Source organism: Prionailurus viverrinus, chromosome F1, assembly GCF_022837055.1.
Source record: "Prionailurus viverrinus isolate Anna chromosome F1, UM_Priviv_1.0, whole genome shotgun sequence".
Lineage (NCBI taxonomy): Eukaryota > Metazoa > Chordata > Mammalia > Carnivora > Felidae > Prionailurus > Prionailurus viverrinus.
The window spans coordinates 64,492,960-64,510,036 of record NC_062577.1 but is presented as its reverse complement, the minus strand read 5'-3'; the positions used below and the strand labels follow the sequence as shown (position 1 = coordinate 64,510,036).

The window sequence follows — 17,077 nt, the reverse complement described above, 5'->3', positions numbered from 1 at the left end:
CACCCGCACCAGGACTCGCGGGAAGAAGGTCGGGATCGAGTGGGAGGGGCCGCAGATGACAGACCACAGGCTCTGTGAGCGGCCTCGTGTGCACCCCCAGAACAGGCCAAGTCGGCCATCCCGTTCCTGCTGCCTACGGAGGTGGTCCAACTGGAGAGAGGCGGCAAGGGCTCACGTCTGGGGACGGGGACACTGGAGTTTATGAGGACATAGGGAGACTCCTGGGGGCCGGATGCAGGGTGCACAGTCAGCTTGTCCCCCGTGCTCCCTGGACCTTGTCTGTCCCTCTTGTGTGTGCCGCTGCGGGTCCCCGGGAGCTCATTGGGAGCCGGGGAACAGGGGGTGGGTGCTGGGGGCGAGGGCAAGGTAGAGAGCAGGGAAGAGTGGGGTGACAGGCGGCCCTTAACCTGCCAGAAACACTGGGAAAGGTGCCATGGCCCCACCCCCACTCACAGGGTTTGTCCCTCTCCAAGGGCCATAGCCCAGGAAGGGGAAACTGAGGCACCAGAGGACAGGGCCGGCTGCCAGGTGCCCTCCTCTCCTGCCCCTCATTCCTGCGTGTCCTGGATGAGAGTCGTGTGGAGGACGCCCCCCTCCGGCCCTGCTCTGTGGACACACTGGGTTTCGGGCCTTGCTGCTGCCACACCCCCTGATCAAGGCTGTTGGTCCGGGCCACACCCGCCTGCACACACCTGCTGGGAGAGCAGAGGCGGCCCACACCTCGTCCACCTCACTGCTGGACAGCTGACGACAGGGACGGGCAGGACAGGGCGACGCAGGTGGAGGTCAGCATGGGGTGTCTCCCACCCGTGAGCCCAGCGCCTCCTCTCTCTCCTGCCCCCACCCGGCCTGGCTCTCTGGGCCTTGAGGCCTCCCCTGCAGCTCTGAAGTTTGGTGTGTCTTACCAGCTGGCCCGAGGCTACGAATAAGGCATCTCTCAGGCTGCCTGTGCCCTGTGTGCAGAACAACCAGTGTCCCTGGACCTGAGGTCCCAGAGCTGGGGGGGGGGGGTGCCCTCAGGGTCCTCAGTCTTTCCTCTTCGAATTCTTCCTTCCTCTGCCTGGATTCTGCTGCTAGGTCAGCCCCCCAGGCCCCCCGATGCTGGGAAGGGGGCGCCCACGGCCGGCCCCACAGGTAGGTCCCGGGGACGAGGCGGTACCGGGTTCTGGTCTGCGTTCTGGACCTGCAGGAAGCTGGGGCCGAGTGCCAGAGTAGGACGCGGGCGCTCAGCGAGGACCTCGTGCAGAGACCAGGGCACATACGGGGACCCACGGGCTGCCGGTGGTGTGGACGCCAGCGGGGAGTGAACAAGGGAGCAAAGGGGACCTCCAGGTGTTGCTGAAGCCATTGGGCAGACGGTGGGACCCGAGGGAGCTGGAAAGGTCATCAGAGCCCATGGAGGAGCCGGGGAGGGGGAGGGTCCCCGTGAGACAGGAATCGGGTTTCCCACAGGTGACTGTGCCTCCCAGAGCCCATGTTCATCAGGCGGCCGCGTGAGGGTGTCGGCTCAGGACTGGAGACGCGGGCTCAGCGCGGCCCGGCTCCGGCCTCAGACTCAGCCAGAGTCACCGGGGGAGAGGTGGCAGCAGGGGAGAGAGGAGGGCTCCCTGGGGACCAGCAGAGGATGGAGGGGTGGGGGCAGTAAGAGACGGATAGGGAGGGGCCGGGGTCCTGCTGTGAGTTGAGTCACAAGGGTCAGAGTGAAATCAAACTTTTTCAAATTAAACCTGAAATTACTAAGCCATAATAGGTCTTAGACAAATTTAGTCTGTTTTTTTTTTAAAGTGGTTATTTACACATATATTTGGGGAGAGAGACAGAAGGAAAATGCACATACTGACAATTGGCTGGTGGTGAGACGGTCGAGGCTGGAAGTTGAGGCCGCATGTCGATGGGTCCCAGAGGCCGAGGGTCCGGACAGGACGACGGACGGGGCACAGACATGGGGAGAGTGGGCTCCGTTGACGGTTGCCAAAGGGGCTGAGGCTGAGCGGAACCGGACCACAGTTTGGACTCTTTTAACGACGAAAGTCCCCCTCGATCTGCCGCGATGTGTGTCTTCTGCTCAACTTGGGCACGACGTGTCCGCGTAGAGATTCACGGAGGGTGGATGAATCAGGTCCCTGCTGAGAGCAGCCAGAGGGGGAGGGGGCAGGACCAGGGCCGCAGGCATCACGCGCACAACAGAGGTGTCGGGGGGAGGCTGGATTCCCTGTTCCTTCCTGTTAAATCACCCTCGAGCCCTGGCCTGGGTGGCGGACCTCACTGTAGACTGTCGTGAGCGGTGTCTCCTGTTCGAGATGTGGTTCCCCTGAACTCTGGAACGCAGACAGAGGGTTCCTGCCACAGCTGAGGGACACAGAGGCCCCAGAGGGACCCGCACAGATGCCATGCCGCTCACCTGACCTCCCCCCAAAGCGCCCAGCACTGCACGGACCCCGTGTTAACTCTGCACTGTCTGGAGAGGGATACAGAGGCAACAAGGCCAGAAACTGCTGATCCCTGGGTTTGACAAACTCACACCCAGGCAAGGGACGTGGGAGAACCCAGGCCTCACCTGCTTCCTGTGGTCTCGGGACATCTTCCCCGCATGGTGGACGCCACCAAAACGGTCCCTGTGCTCTTCCTGGGATCCTGCACGAGAGTCCCACGGATGGAGCTTGAATCTGAGCCTTGGAAACCTGTACCCTCCCCCACCATGCCCCCCTCGGTCACGCCCACACCCACCAGCTTTCTGCAGGGACATCCCTGAGCAGCAAGATGCAGGGGGAAGGGAATTGAGGGTCAGTAGGGGGCGGGGGGAGGTACGTGGGCACGGGAAGGACAAGTGCACCTGCCTCTCCCAGGCTCCAAGCTCTGCTTCTTCCCACGTGAGCACCGAAGGTACAGTCCAGCTCCAAGGATCAGGAACGTGATGCCAAGAGCCCCCAGGATGTCTCTCAAGAAACCAGCACCGGCCTGTGCAAGTGGACCTGTGTGTCCCCCACACAGACAGTGAAGAAGGATGAGAGAGAGACAACGTCACATGCCCGTTGCCAGGCATGTGGAGACATGTGAAGGGACCTGGTCTCGGCTGGAGAGGGGGGAACACGGCAGGTCCTGTCGCTCAACCAGCGCCGGGCCCTGCTTGGCACCGGGGTGCTGAGAGGGACAGGACAGGGTCCAGGCGCCTGAGGGGCTCAGCCACGGGGGGAGGGCTGGGAAAAGGCCGAAGGCAGCCAGCCAGGGCCATGGCGGTGCACTAGAGGTTCACAGCCAGTACACGGGTCTCCAGGGAGGGCTTCCCGGAGGAGGGGAGGGCCGGACTGAGTTGAGGGAGGAGCCGGAGGGAGGAGGGTGAGTGGGAGGCAGGAGGATCCTCCAGAGGGGTAGGGGTCACTGAGGGACGAGCTTCCCCGGGGACTCAGGGATGCTGAGGCAGCAGGGGACAATGGGGTGGAGGGACGAGGCGGCACATGGGGAAGTCGGTCACTGCTCACTCGGGGACACGCTGACGGTGAGCAAGTCAGGTGGGGAGGCCGAGGTGGGACAGGAAGGCAAGTCAGAAGCAGCCAAGGCCCCCCCCCCACTCCGGTCCCCTTGGCCACAGCATCAGCTCTCAGTGGGGGGGCCCCTGTGCTCCCGAGAGGAGGCGAGGGGTGAGGGCGGCTCAACAGGGGCTCCTGCAGGGCCCTGAGCAAACGAGGTGAGGAGCCCTGCTCGAGGTCAGTGCCTGCTGGACGGGACCCCAGCATGGCCTCCTGTGGGCCAGCAGGGGTCACCCACGGTGGGGCAGCTGCAGGCAAGGGGTCCCTGGACGGGAGTAAGTGCGGAAGGGGAGGACGCGGGACTGGAAGGTCTAGGGGAAGAAGCAGCAGCCTGGCCAGAGGCTAAAACCTGGGGAGCCCAGGACACAGCCGGGAATCCAGGCGACCACTGGGGCGGGAAGCGTGTCCCCGAGACCGGAGACGGGCACACGAGCCCCGACGCCTGAACCCTGCAGGCAGCGGCTGGCTCGGCCTCCGTCAGGTGGCACCGACCACTGACCCTCCCCCCTCGCTGGCTGGAGACCTCCCGGGACACACAAGGACTGAAGGATGAGGCAGGGGTGAGGTACCCGAGGGGGCTGCCTGGACCAGCAGGGGTGAGGGGTGCAGAGGAGCAGGAGAGAGACACCGAAAGACAGAAGCAAGCGGGATGTGCCTGCCAGCCTCCTGGACGGGTGACGGGTGGCAGGAGGTGACCTAAACATGGGGGACAGAACCCGGAACCCTCCCCCAGGGGGACCTGAGCCCCGGGACTCCCCACCCCTCTGACAGGATGCACTCACCGTGGGCACAGACTTCCCCAAGGTCCCGGGTGGCAGTTTTCCGGTCCCCCGGGTTGCTGACCACACAGGTGATGTTGGGGCTGGGCTGGCTCAGGGGCAGCTTCAGAGCCAGGGTCCAGGGGTTGGGGGCCGGTCCTGGGACCCCTCTCTGTTCCAGCTCCCTGGGGAGGCCCTTGTTCTCCCAGGACACATTCACGTCCTCTCTGGTTCCCGGGGCGTGGCACTCCAGGGTGACATTGCACCAGTCTGGTGTGAAGGATGGAGTCTTGGCCAGGATCTGGGGGTGGGGCACGGGCTCTGGGGCCAGAGGGACAAGAGGACACGGGGTCAAGTGAGTGGGAAGCATCACACCTCATGCTTTCTCGGGCGGAATCTCACTGTCACCCTGGCATCCTCCCCCCAAGGATGGTGAATCCACTTTACAGATAACAGGACTTGACCCAAATATACAGCGAGTGGCTATGAGGACAGGAGCCACTGCGTGAAGCCTCAGGCGTGATCTCAGCTCTGCCTCGACTTGTGGTGAACACACTGCGTCCAGTTTCAAGGGAGAAGCCAGAGCCTCAAGTGTGGGGTCTGGAAGGGGTCCTGCGAGGGGGGCCAGGGACACTCCCAGGGACAAAAGAAAGGGGTAAGTATGTATTGGGGGAGGAGCCACCACCTACCGTAGACAGTGAGGTGGAAATACCGGATAGTTTCTCTTCCTCCTGTTAAGGAGACTCGAGCCCAGTACTGCCCACTGTCCTCAAGGGTCAGGTTGTCAATCCTCAGGGTCGTGGTGTTGAGCACATGGACCCTCTTCTCGAACTTGTCCTGGAAGTTGACCCATTTTGGAACATCTTCCCCAGGAGACACTTGCAGGAGGACTAGGTAGTCGGACTTGTTTTTAATGCCCCAAGAAATCTTCTCCAGCTTGACTCCTGGAAGTGATTCTGGACTTCGGGTCACACGAAACGACACAGAACTTCCTTGAGTTCCCTTCACAGAAACCACGTTTCCAGAATCCTCCACTTGAGATCCATGAGTTCCAGAACCGTTGACCACAGTGCTGAAGGCGCCTAGGGCATTGGAAACAGACACGGTGAGTGTTTGGTCATTGAGAATAAGGAGAAAACCCTAGAACCCATGGCGCTCATGAGTAGACTCCCAGTAGACTCCCTTGACTCCGGGAGGCGGGACAGAGCAAGAATTTGGAGTCATGCTGGAATCAGGTCCTGGTCCTCGTGGGGCGTCCCCTTGAACCCGGTACCGTCCTGCTGTCCCGCAGTGTCCACGCCACCTAACTCTGAGAGTCTGGACATGAGGACATCACGGATCGAGAGCCCCGAGCATATCTGGGCTGATGCCAAGTGCCCAGCCTAGGAGGCAGCGTTCACAGTGGCTGCCCACAGGCTGTGGGAGCCCTGGCCCTGGAGTGGGGGCCGCGCCCTGTGACTTGCTCTGGAGCGGAGTGGCCCAAGGTCAGGCTCAGGGAGGCTGTGCTACGGGAACCCGCACTCCAGTCGCTCAGGGGCTGAGACAAGGGGAGATTCTGAGACTGAGGGGGCTCCTGTCACACAAGGTAGAGTCATCACGGCCTGGTGGCTGCACCTCTCGGGGCCACAGCAGGGAAGGCATACAGGGGAATCGCCTTTGGGGGTTTCTCTCCCTCCAGAAGTGGCCTGATCTCTGCTCATGGGTTTGGCCACCTAGTCACAGGGCCCTGGCTACCTACCCAGAACTGGAAAATGTGGGAGAAGTAATGATGGGTAGGTGAGCTCTGCTGTGCCTGCCACGAAGACCATGCTTCCCCAGCCGGTCCCTGAGACACCCTCAATGTCCTTCCTCAGTCACCTCTTGCAGAGCTGTGACCAGAAGGCAAGGGCTTCCGGGCCGCCCCTCCAGACCCCAAAATGCCCCATGCGGCACAGCCCAGGGGACCTGATACCCTGGGTCCTTCTGGAGACCGGGATAGGAAAGAAGGGGACGGGCAAAGAACGACCTTGTCCTGAAAGGAAGACCCATGTGTCCCCTGCAGCAGGGCAGGACCGCCTGGGGGACCGCTGCCTGCCAGGGCCCCAGACCCCTCTCCAGGTCCGTGAGCTGTCCTCACGCGGGGCCTGCCCCCTCGCTGTGTTCACATCGTTCCTGGCTCTCCTAGGAAGCAGAGAACCCAGAGAAGGGCTCAGGCCAGTAGTGCTTGTAGAAGATTCCAGATCCTTCTACGCAATGATGTCGTCACTAACTCCCTCATTCCGACAGCAGGCGGCTGCATCCCGCCTGACGCTGCCCGGCCCGGACGGCAGGTCCCTGTCCCCACGTGCCAGCTGCTGCGTCCCATTGTGGTTTGGATCTGCTTGTGTCCTTGGCTTGTTGTGTCCCATTACTTTAGAGGAGCCGCCGCACCTGTCGTAAGAGAATCAGCCTGTTTTCTAACACACATAACGTAACTCTTCTCCAACGTGCACATCACCTCTGTCTGTGGACTCTGGCCCTGCTCTCAGCCTCAAGAAGCTGGATGTATCCGTTACGTGTAAGGCTTATTGGTTTTACGTCTTGCCGGAAAACATCACCCCCCCAGCAAAGGTGTGCTTTGTACTCGGTCTGGATGCCTCCTAGAACTTTTGCGGTTGCAGTGTTGGTGTGTGAATGTGACCGGAAGGGACTCTGCTTGGGTCTCAGAACAGGAGGTCCCTTGCAGCAGGGAGGTGAGGACCGGGGCAGGGTCTGGTAGGCGGGAGTCCTCCGCTCTCTGCAGTCTGTGGCCTCGGGCAGTCAAGTAACCTCCCTGCCTTCTCCTTGAGTCTCTGATGCAGAGACAATGACCGTGCTCCCCACAGGGAACCATTGCCAGGGTGTCAGAAGGCGAGAGCTTTCCCTTAGGCATGAGCTGTTCCCATCAGGACGATGCTTGCTCCTGGCAAGCACAGCTGGGGTCTGCCCCGAACATCCCACGTCCCGGATGGAGCCCTGTGCTCCCCACCAGCTGCCCTCTCGGGGTCTCCTCCCGGGATCAGGGACGGGCTCCCGGGAGACAGACACCCATGGTGCCACCCCACAGGCGGCCACGGGAGCCAAAGTCCCCCCGGGGCCTTCCGCTCAGAGCCATGAAGCTCTCAGAGCCATGTCCACGGCAGCTGGTTTCCATGGTCCCGGTCAAGTCCATGCAGCAGGAAACTGAGCACACCTGTGCAGGGGGGGGGCAGCGTCCTAGAGACGAGGGAGGGCCGGGTACTGTGGCTCCACATGGTGGGGGCATCTCCCCATTTCTCTCCACTGGGCTGCTGCCCATGGAGCCGGCTTCCCTCTCCCCCAGCCCAGGGCTTCCCCTGCAGGGAGCTGCCTGCACCTCTCCCCTTACCCTACCCTGCCCTGCACAGGGGCTCACTCTCAGAGGCTCCCAGCAGTCCTGGGCTCTCACGCCCCAGCTATTCTCCTGGCAAAGGGCACCCAGGTACCTGTCCGCCTGGGGCAGGGCAAGACCTCGGGCACCTGCTGGCAAGGAGGGCACCAGAGAGGGAGGAGGCTCAGCCCTCAGGCTGCAGGGGGGGGGGCCTGCCCCCCAGGCTGGATGGTGAGCCTGGGCTTCAGGAGGCTGGAAGCCGACTCAAGCTGGGAGGAAGGCAGTGAGGGCTCTCAGATCAGCAGAAGGTGCTAATCCCAGAGAGGAAGGACAGAAGGACAGAGAGACAGATGGCCAGGGACACAGGTGGCTGTGATCCAGAGAGCCAGGATTTATTTAAGAAGATAACATTTGTTTTATTTTATTGGTTTTTTTTTTTTTTACATTGATTTAGTTTCAAGAGACAGAGACAGAGTGAGAGCGGGGGAGGGGCAGACAGAGAGGGAGGCACAGAATCCCAAGGAGGCTCCAGGCTCCCAGCTGTCAGCACAGAGACCCACTGGGGGCTCAGGCCCACCAACGGTGACATCATGACTGAGCTGAAGTCCCAAGCTTAACCGACTGAGTCACCCAGGAGGCCCTGAAGAAGATAAAATTTAATATTCAGCAGTGAACATAGATTTTTACTTTTCCCCCCTTCCTTCCTTTCTCCTTCTTTCTTCCATTTCTCTTTCCTTCTTTCCTACATAATCTTCCAACCCAGATGTTGACAGAGAAAACTCTACGTCATCTCACGTATTTTTCCAGTTAATTAAAATCAAAAGAAAGAGAAAGCCTACGCTTTGTTGTGGCCAAAATACTGAGATCAGAGAGATGTCAACGCCTTCAAAGCTCCTCTTCTCTTTTTTTTTAAATAAATTTTTAAATGGATTGATTTATTTTGAGAGAGAGAGAGAGCATGAGTGCAGTGGGGACAGAGACGGGAGGAGAGACAATTCTAGGCTGACAAAGCACAGAGCCCGACGCGGGGCTCTAACACGTGAACCATGAGATCATGACCTGAGCCGAAATCAAGAGTCGGACGCTCAACTGAGCCCCCAGGTCCCCGCAAACCTCACGTCTGATGAGAAACGCCCTGCTTACAGATGCCCCGGAGTCGGGAATTTCCTAGAACCCCGGCACCCCCCTTCCCCGGACAGGCCAGGGCACTCAAGCAAAACACGGCAGGAAATGAAATTCCCAGGAATCCACGGCTCTCGAGACCTCGGTCTTGTCCTTTGTTTTCATTTCGTCTGTTTCACGAAGGCGGATGGTCTCGGGGGAAGTGCGAACGGGGGTATCCGGGTTTCCTCAGGACAGTCTTTCTCTCAGTTCCCTTTTGGGGACCTGCTGCTTCCCTTCCCGTCGCCCCGTTCACCCTGTCCCGGGGCCCTGATTATCAGCGCCCTCGGTTCCATCCACACCCTTCCAGCAAGTGGGCGCAGACACCCTCAAATTCCGGAGGCCGCCCTCCCTTCCTGGTTCCTTGTGTCCGTGCCCTCCTCTCGCCCCAGAAGCGGGACCCGCGTCCTCCAGCTCCGACGGGGACCCTGGGTCGGCCCCCTGCTCCCCTCACAGCTGCGGAGGCAGCCTCCCCCTGTGCCAGGCGGGTCCCGGCTCAGAGCCAGATGCCCCCCTCGGGCTCCCTGACAGAGTTGGTATTTCGGGCTGTTCCCCACAGACATCAGACACACGGGACCCCCGCCTCCCTGCCCCGCACACCGGCCTCCCACCCGGGGAGCCCGGGCCACTCACTGAGGACGAGGCTGCTGAACCCCAGGAGCCGGGAGGCCCAGCACAGGTGGGGGTCTTCTGAGTGGGCTCCCATCACAGGCTGCCTCCTTCAGGCTTGGTTTGGGCCGAGTTGGCCGTGGAGGAAACATCCAGAAGGCAGAGGCAAGAGAAGAGGCGAGCTTCTGCTCAGAACACTCTTAGGCTCTTCCCACCCCAAGGGCGGAGCTAACTGTCTAGGACAAGCTGGCTGCTCTAGATAAGCCATTCAGATGCTTCCTCTTCTCTCTGGCACCTGCAGGGACCCTCGGGGAACGATGGTGTAATAAACATAGGAACCCCCCCTGGGTGAGGCGCTGTGTGGGAGACGCCCCGACCTGTGGGCACGACCAGCCTGGTGATCTCAGCTCCGCAGCCGGCACTGCTGGGACCCCTTACCTGTTTCCCTGGGTTCACACTCCACCCAGGCAGCCCTGCTCCCCAGGGCCAGCCGATGGCCAGGCCCAAAGTTGCACAAACCACTGTACTAGGGACACAGTGTCGCCCCTGCTTTGGGCCTGTCCTCTGTCTTAACACCATTGAACGAGTCAAATCTCCTTTCTGATTTTCTCTGCACTTAACTGTCGGGTGTCTAAGGAAGATGCTCTGAGCACAAGAACAAAGCGCTTTGTGGGAAGGGCCCACCCCCCACACCCCAGTGCAAACAGGGGCGTTTCGTTACTGCCAGCACCCCAGGCCCTCCGGGCACCCGGACCCGCCCTGCCCCCCCACAAGGCAACCCCCCCAACAGGGCAGCACCCCACCAGCGCGTCCCCCTAAGGCTCTGCCAGCCCTGGGCCCTCTCTCACACACAGGCAGGGGGCAGGGACGGGCTCCTCCGTCCACAGGCTCGGCTGCCTCAGACTCACGGCCACCTGCTGAGGGTCAGGCCTCTTCTCCCCAGACGGGGCCCCACGACCTCTGAGAACCTTGTCTCCCGTGGACCCTGGGGGGAGCAGCCCCATAACTCCCCGCCGGCCGTGGCCTTTCCCCGCCCACGGAGGCTCCCCCCAGCTGCTCAGAGCCTCGGATCCTAAGGCTGGACCCCAGGATGGCCAGGGACACGAACTGAAGGCAGTCAGCCTATAGGCTGGGAAGTCCCTTCTGGGGATGCGGAAGCCCATCCTAAGGGTGTGGACGACCATCGCAGGTCACTCAGCAGGGCGGAGCAGAAACTGGACTCCTAACCGTGATCTCTGAGGCCCAACATCCCAGCCCCGTCCCTTCCCACCGTGTGGCTTCCGAGAGTCACCCCGTCCACTCTGGGCTCCCGACCTGCTCTGTGCTCTCGGACAAGAGAGCATCAACACCGCCTTCTTCCCCCGCTCCTGTCCCGTAAGGGGGACAGTCCTTCAGAAGGCTCAGTCCCTGGCCTCGCGGTGAGAAACTCCTCGGACGGAGGCCACGCCCGGGCAGCTCACCACTGGTCACTTCGGCGTGATGGGGAGCAAGTCGGCAATGCCCCTGTCCCTGTCCCTGCACCCCGGGGAGCGCCTCGGGGGAAGAGTGTCTGCTCACCAAAACCACTGTGTGGAGGGCGGGGCCCAGGGCCCAAGAGGGAACCCCCAGCAGCTGCAGGTCAGGACACGGGAGGGGCCGCCAACACACGTGCCACGCCGGCACCCCACCACGGACATTTCGACCCCACATACTGATCTCTGTCACTCGCCGCCGTCCTGGCCAGCAAGAGCTAACGTCACCCGTGCACAGCGTGTCTGGTTTCTGCGGTTCCCAGGCTCGGTCCCTGCGAGAGGCGGCGGATATCAAGATTAGCGTCCATTTTACAGATGAGCGACGTCGGGGCCCATTTAGGGTATTTGATGGGCCCACGGTCTGGAAGCCGGGACATGGCGGGGCCAGGCCCACATCTCAGGCTCATAGGCCACTGGTCTGTCCAGACCTCAGTCCCTCCTGACCTTCAGAAGCCCCACTGGAGGGGAAGGGGGAGGGAGTCCAGGCCTGCCCCCGGACAGCCTCTCTCCTTTCTCACACCCCCAGGCAGAGGAAACAGGCCCTGTGGCCTGAACCCTGCAGCATCTGAGGTCCAAAGAGGCCCCTGCTGACCACAGCCACCCCCCTGCACTGCCTGCGTCACAGGTGGGCCAGCGCCTCCAGCCCTGCTCACCGTGGGGCTTACTTCTCCCACACTCAGCCGCTTCCGGAACTTTCTAACCAGACTGGCAGCAGCTAATTTAGATCATGACCCTGAGCTGGAGAATGCGCCCTGGGCAACATGGTTTCTGTGCTGACCCGAGGGCTTCGGGCTTGAAACCCTCCTGGACGTGCCGGGGCCACAGTCAGCTGCTGGGAGAGCGGCTTTAGGACCAGACCCAGTGAGAATCTCATCTTTTTCACTCATTCCCTGCATGTCTGGGGACAAATGGCTCCACGGACCTGAGCCAGTGAGCTCTTAACACGGAGGGATTTGGAGACGCTCCAGGGGTCACTGGGTTAATCTCCGGGACTGTGTGGGGCCAGTGAGGTCATCAATGCTCCGGAAAGCCTCCAATTGTATCCAGAATGCCCGTCTCCAGGATAAACCTCCTGCGTCCGAAATGTGTTGGCTTACTCCTGAGCAGATTCCCAGCAGCTCCCCGTCCAGACTCTACATTTTCCCTTTTTCCCACCCTGTACTTCCCTCTGCCTCCACTTTCCAAGTTCACGGTCCTTGCCTCGGTTTCTTTGAAGAAATGTCCCAAGAGCCTCCGTATTCCTCTGCCTCTGAAAGTCAGATTAAACCTGTCCCACGTGCTTGTGTGAAATCACCGGCTGAACCTGCAGCAGCCCCGTCCTGTCCGGGAGGGTCCTGGTGAAGAATCGGGCTGGGACCCAGAGCGGGGCTCCCCTGGGAGAACCTGGTCCTGTTCCTGGAAGGGATCCTGAGCAAGCCTCCCGGGAGGGGAGCCGTGTGGACCGCAGACACAGCTGTGGCCCTGGGGACCCGGGGGAAGGGGCCCGGACTCGCTGGGGGAAGGGGTGGTAGGAGGGGGCTGGGAAGCAGGTCAGTTCCACAGACGGAGCAGACAGAGTGGGGACGTCCCGCCTCCTGGGGAGCCCGGCCCTCGTCATGTTAAGGGGGGCGGGGCACAGGCCTCGAGCGTCCCCCGCGTGCAGGGCCCTGTGCAGGGGGCTCCGCGCCTTCTCCAGGACCCCCTGTGGCTCCGCGGTTCTCTCCTCCCCACCTGCTCTACAGAGGTGCCGGCACCCTCACCAGGACTCGCGGGAAGAAGGTCGGGATCCGAGTGGGAGGGGCCACAGGTGACAGACCACAGGCTCTGTGACCGGCCTCGTGTGCACCCCCAGAACAGGCCAAGTCGGCCATCCCGTTCCTGCTGCCTACGGAGGTGGTCCAACTGGAGAGAGGCGGCAAGGGCTCACGTCTGGGGACGGGGACTTTGGGATTCGTGAGGCCACAGGGAGACTCCTGGGGGCCGGGCGTCCCTGTCCTGACCCCTGCTGCTTATGTGGAGTGTTTCTTTAATTCATTCCCCTATAGGTTTATGCTGTGATCTCTCTGTATTATTCCCACAACTGGGAAGATCTTTTTTAATTTAATTTAATTTTTTATTCTTTTTTTTTTTTTTTTAAAGGGAGGGTCTTTAACAGAGAACACTGTGGACAACTTTTGAGCATAAATTGTTCCCAATATTTTTGGTTTTTCCGCCTTGGGATTTATTCACAGATGTGAGTGACGAGGCACATGCTGGGAACAATTCACACTCCTCCCTACTCACCGCCCTTGTGTGTCTAGAACACCAGCAACTCGGAACATGAGCCCAGGTTTCCGAGCTGCTTGTATTTTCTCTTTTCTGATTTTCTACACTCATCCCTGAACATGATCCACTGGAAAATCCCGTCATATTTGGGTGGTGAGATCACTACATTTTGCGGAGAGAGGGTCCCTGAGGGAGAAACTACTAAGGACTCAGTGACGCCTGGGGGAACCGGAGGGGCCACGGCCCCCTTCTTCCAGAGCCTGTGAGGACCTGCTGTCCCTGCGGACGAGGAGCCGTGCACGTCCTTCCGTTTGGGGCCACTCGTCCTGCTCCACAGCAGCAGCTCCTGTGTCGCCAGGGACCAGCCAGCCCGCCCTCCCCCCCTCCCCGCCCCCCCACCCCTCATCCCCCCTCCCCCCGGCATGGGCAGGAGCAGGTGCACTATTGTGTGCCGGACTCCACAGTGATCACTTTTCTTCCATTTAATGTTTCAACCTGTCCCAAGCAGGCAGGTGCTCTCCCATGACCTGGGTCCTCCCGCAGTTCCCTGCAGAGGCAAACTTAAACCCGAGTCAATCTGGAAGGAGCCCCCCTTCCCAGAGATTCAGTGTCTGGAAGGCTCCGGTTTGGGAGAAGAGGCAGGTTATTCAGACGCCCAGGTACCAGAAGCTCCTCTCCTGCCCCAACCTCAGCTCAGTTTTGAGAACGGGATGATCAGAGGGCTCCGAACTGGGGTGCAGAGGGCAGTCGGCCGCTTTACGAGGTCACTCGCCACCAGGCCGTGGCCTCTCATGCCACAGCAGCAGGAGGAGCAGAGCATTTCTGCTGGTGTGCTGGCTGCAGGGTCCTCGTGTCCCCTGTTTCTGCCTGTTGGAGCCGCAGACCAAGACCCTGGGCTGGGCCTGTGCCTGTGGTTGCTGGGAAGGACCGGAGGGGAAGACTGGGCCCGAGGGCACCTGGTGGCCCCTTCCCCAGCTGGACCCTGGGACACAACACCAAAAGAACCCACAAACGTGCCGCTAAAGGTCCCAGAGGCCAGAGTTCAGGGCTGTCAAGCAGCTGGAAGTTTGGAGGAAAAATCAGAAAGCGTGAGAATCTAGAGGGACTGAGACCCCAAATCAGAAAGCAATGTGTCAACCCCCTGCCTGGCAGCTAAAGTGTTCCCACAAGAGGGAGACCCTGGGGATCCGGCGAAAAGAACAGCACAGCAGAGAGGGACCTCTTATGGACAGATGGAGCCACGCAAACCGGAGCTTTTTTTTTTAATTTTTTTTTTTTGGTAATGTTTATTCATTTTTGAGAGACAGATAAGAGAATGAGTAGGGGAGGAGCAGAGAGGGAGGGAGACACAGAATCTGAAGCAGGCTCCAGGCTCCGAGCTGTCAGCACAGAGCGGGGCTTGAACCCACGAACCGGGAGATCATGACCTGAGCCAAAGTCGGACGCTGAACCGACTGAGCCACCCAGGCGTCCCGTCTCTCATAATTTTAAATGCACGTGGACTGTATGAGTCAGAAAACCTCACTCTTGGTTGTCGACTCCAAAGTCCTATTCCCAAAGAAATGAAAACCAAGGCTGAGGCCAGCGGAGACGAGATCGGTGTCCAGGGAGGGAAATTTCCCCCACCCGGGGCTGCTCTTGCAAGACCCCGAGAGCGAGTGCCTCCTTAAAGCTTGCACCTGACGCTTTCCCTGCCTCACCCTGGTCCCAGCCCTGAGCAAACGTGGCCGCACGAAGACACGCGTGTTCGTGGCACCGGTATGTGTAACAGCCCAAATCGGGAAACAGCTCGAGTGTATCTGTTGGTGGGTGGACAATCACGCTCTGCTGCATCCACACAAGGCAGTGTTATTCAGCACCAGGGAGACGCCAGCCACGAACACTCACGGAAACGTGGGGGGCTCTCCGAGGCACGATGCTCAGCGGAAGGCGTCAGACACAAGAGATCACAGACCGCATGACTCCGTTTACATAAATTTCTAGAAAAGACAAAATTACAGAGTCAAAAAGCAGATCGGGCGTTGGTTGCCCGAATCCAGGGGGGTCCAGAGGGAGGGGGACGGATTGAGAAAAGGGTTAGCGATGGAATTACTCCACCCCCTGCATCGTGATGGTGGCTCCCTCACTGGGTACCTCTGAACAAATGCGTGCATTATGCATCCTTCAAGGCAAACAGGACTTGCTGGGGCCCCGAGACAGGCTTTCAAGCCCCGAGGCTCACGGACAATCTCGACCACGGGGGGAACCGATCCAGACGCCAGAGAAGGGTTTGTCCAGCCCTCTGCGTCTCACCTTCCCAGGACTGGGTGAGGGGTAGCATGCGCGGGGAGAGTGAAACGCACGTTAAAGAAACAGACGCACCTGTCCTTGCTCACAAACAGCAAACGCTTCCGAACCGAAGCAGAGGATTCCAGGGGCCAGTGGAGCCCGGGAACCACCGAGGGAAGGGCGTGGAAAGGCGCAGAAGTGGGGGGGGAGCAGGGTTTGTGCTTCACCAGCTATTTATTTATTTATTTATTTAATTAAAAAAATTTTTTTTTCAACATTTATTTATTTTTGGGACAGAGAGAGACAGAGCATGAACGGGGGAGGGGCAGAGAGAGAGGGAGACACAGAACCGGAAACAGGCTCCAGGCTCCGAGCCGTCAGCCCAGAGCCCGACGCGGGGCTCGAACTCACGGACCGCGAGATCGTGACCTGGCTGAAGTCGGATGCTTAACCGACTGCGCCACCCAGGCGCCCCTTGAATTTGTTTTCCTATGTACATATGTGTGGTCTTTACAGAAAACTACTTTTTTTTTTTTAAGCTTTAGTGATATATAGGGCAGAAATTCGGAATTACGAACATTTCAGTGGCAGTTGAAGCTATAGATTTGGGTAAACTCCAGAGAACAGCAGAGGGCTAAGGAGAGCGCTTTGGGGAGAATTCCAGCATTTAAGGTACAGGTAGAGGGGCACTGGATCGCTCAATTGGTTGAGCGTCTGACTTCAGCTCAGGTCATGATCTCGCGGTTCGTGGGTTCGAGCCCCACGTGGGGGGCTCTGTGCTGCCGGCTCAGAGCCTGGAGCCTGCTTCCGATTCTGTCTGTCTGTCTGTCTGTCTCTCTGTCTCCCTTCTCTGCTTGCTCTCTCTCAAAAAATAAACAATAAAAAAGAATTTTTTTTTATTTAAAAAAAAATTTTTTTTTCAACGTTTATTTATTTTTGGGACAGAGAGAGACAGGGCATGAACGGGGGAGGGGCAGAGACAGAGGGAGACACAGAATCGGAAACAGGCTCCAGGCCCCGAGCCATCAGCCCAGAGCCCGACGCGGGGCTCGAACTCACGCGAGATCACGCGAGATCTCGCGAGATCGTGAACTCACGGACCGCGAGATCGTGACCTGGCTGAAGTCGGACGCTTAACCGACTGCGCCACCCAGGCGCCCCGAAAGTTACCAATTTTAAGTGTACGAGATTTTCTCGTGTTTCCCAGAAAGGGGGGGGGGACGTAACTTTCCTACAACTCTGTCTCAGATTCATTTAGGTTTTTTACTTCTTGGGTTGCCGTGGGGACAGTTTGATCGGCCATGTGCCTCAAGATATGAGTAGGCACGCCTGGGGGGGCTCAGTCAGTTAGGCGTCCGACTCCTGATGTCAGCTCAGGTCATGATCTCGCGGTTCGTGAGTTTGAGCCCTGAGTGGGGCTCTGCATGGACAGAGTGGAGTCTGCTTGGGATTCTCTCTCCTTCTCTCTGCCCCTCCCTCACCCGCACGTGCTCTCTCACTCTCTCTCAAAGTAAATAAAATTAAACCTTAAAAAAAGATATTATGAGTAAAACTGTGCCTCCCCTTTCGGTTTGGATCCTCCTTTCAGAACCATGTGGTTGGGCCGGATGTTGATGTCTGCGGCTACTCAGTTACTGCGACAGGTGGGTTTAG

At 59.6% G+C, this 17,077-nt stretch overlaps 1 protein-coding gene across 2 annotated transcripts; it reads right to left on the bottom strand.

Moving 5' to 3' along the window:
* Positions 1–1,753: 1,753 nt before the first annotated feature.
* LOC125154994 (SLAM family member 9-like) lies at positions 1,754–11,690 on the bottom strand. 2 transcript variants are annotated; one of them, XM_047839733.1, is made up of 6 exons: positions 9,426–11,690; positions 4,975–5,367; positions 4,310–4,606; positions 2,834–2,972; positions 2,558–2,634; positions 1,754–2,318 (listed from the first exon to the last, which is right to left on the bottom strand). In XM_047839733.1, exons 1-6 carry the CDS (start codon positions 9,496–9,498, stop codon positions 2,263–2,265), a joined length of 1,035 nt encoding a protein of 344 aa, XP_047695689.1. In that variant the 5' UTR covers positions 9,499–11,690; the 3' UTR covers positions 1,754–2,262. The 2 variants fall into 2 exon arrangements, with proteins under 2 accessions (XP_047695689.1, XP_047695687.1); XM_047839731.1 differs by having other exon boundaries at positions 2,838–2,972; positions 9,426–10,180.
* Between the last annotated feature and the right edge of the window lie 5,387 nt (positions 11,691–17,077).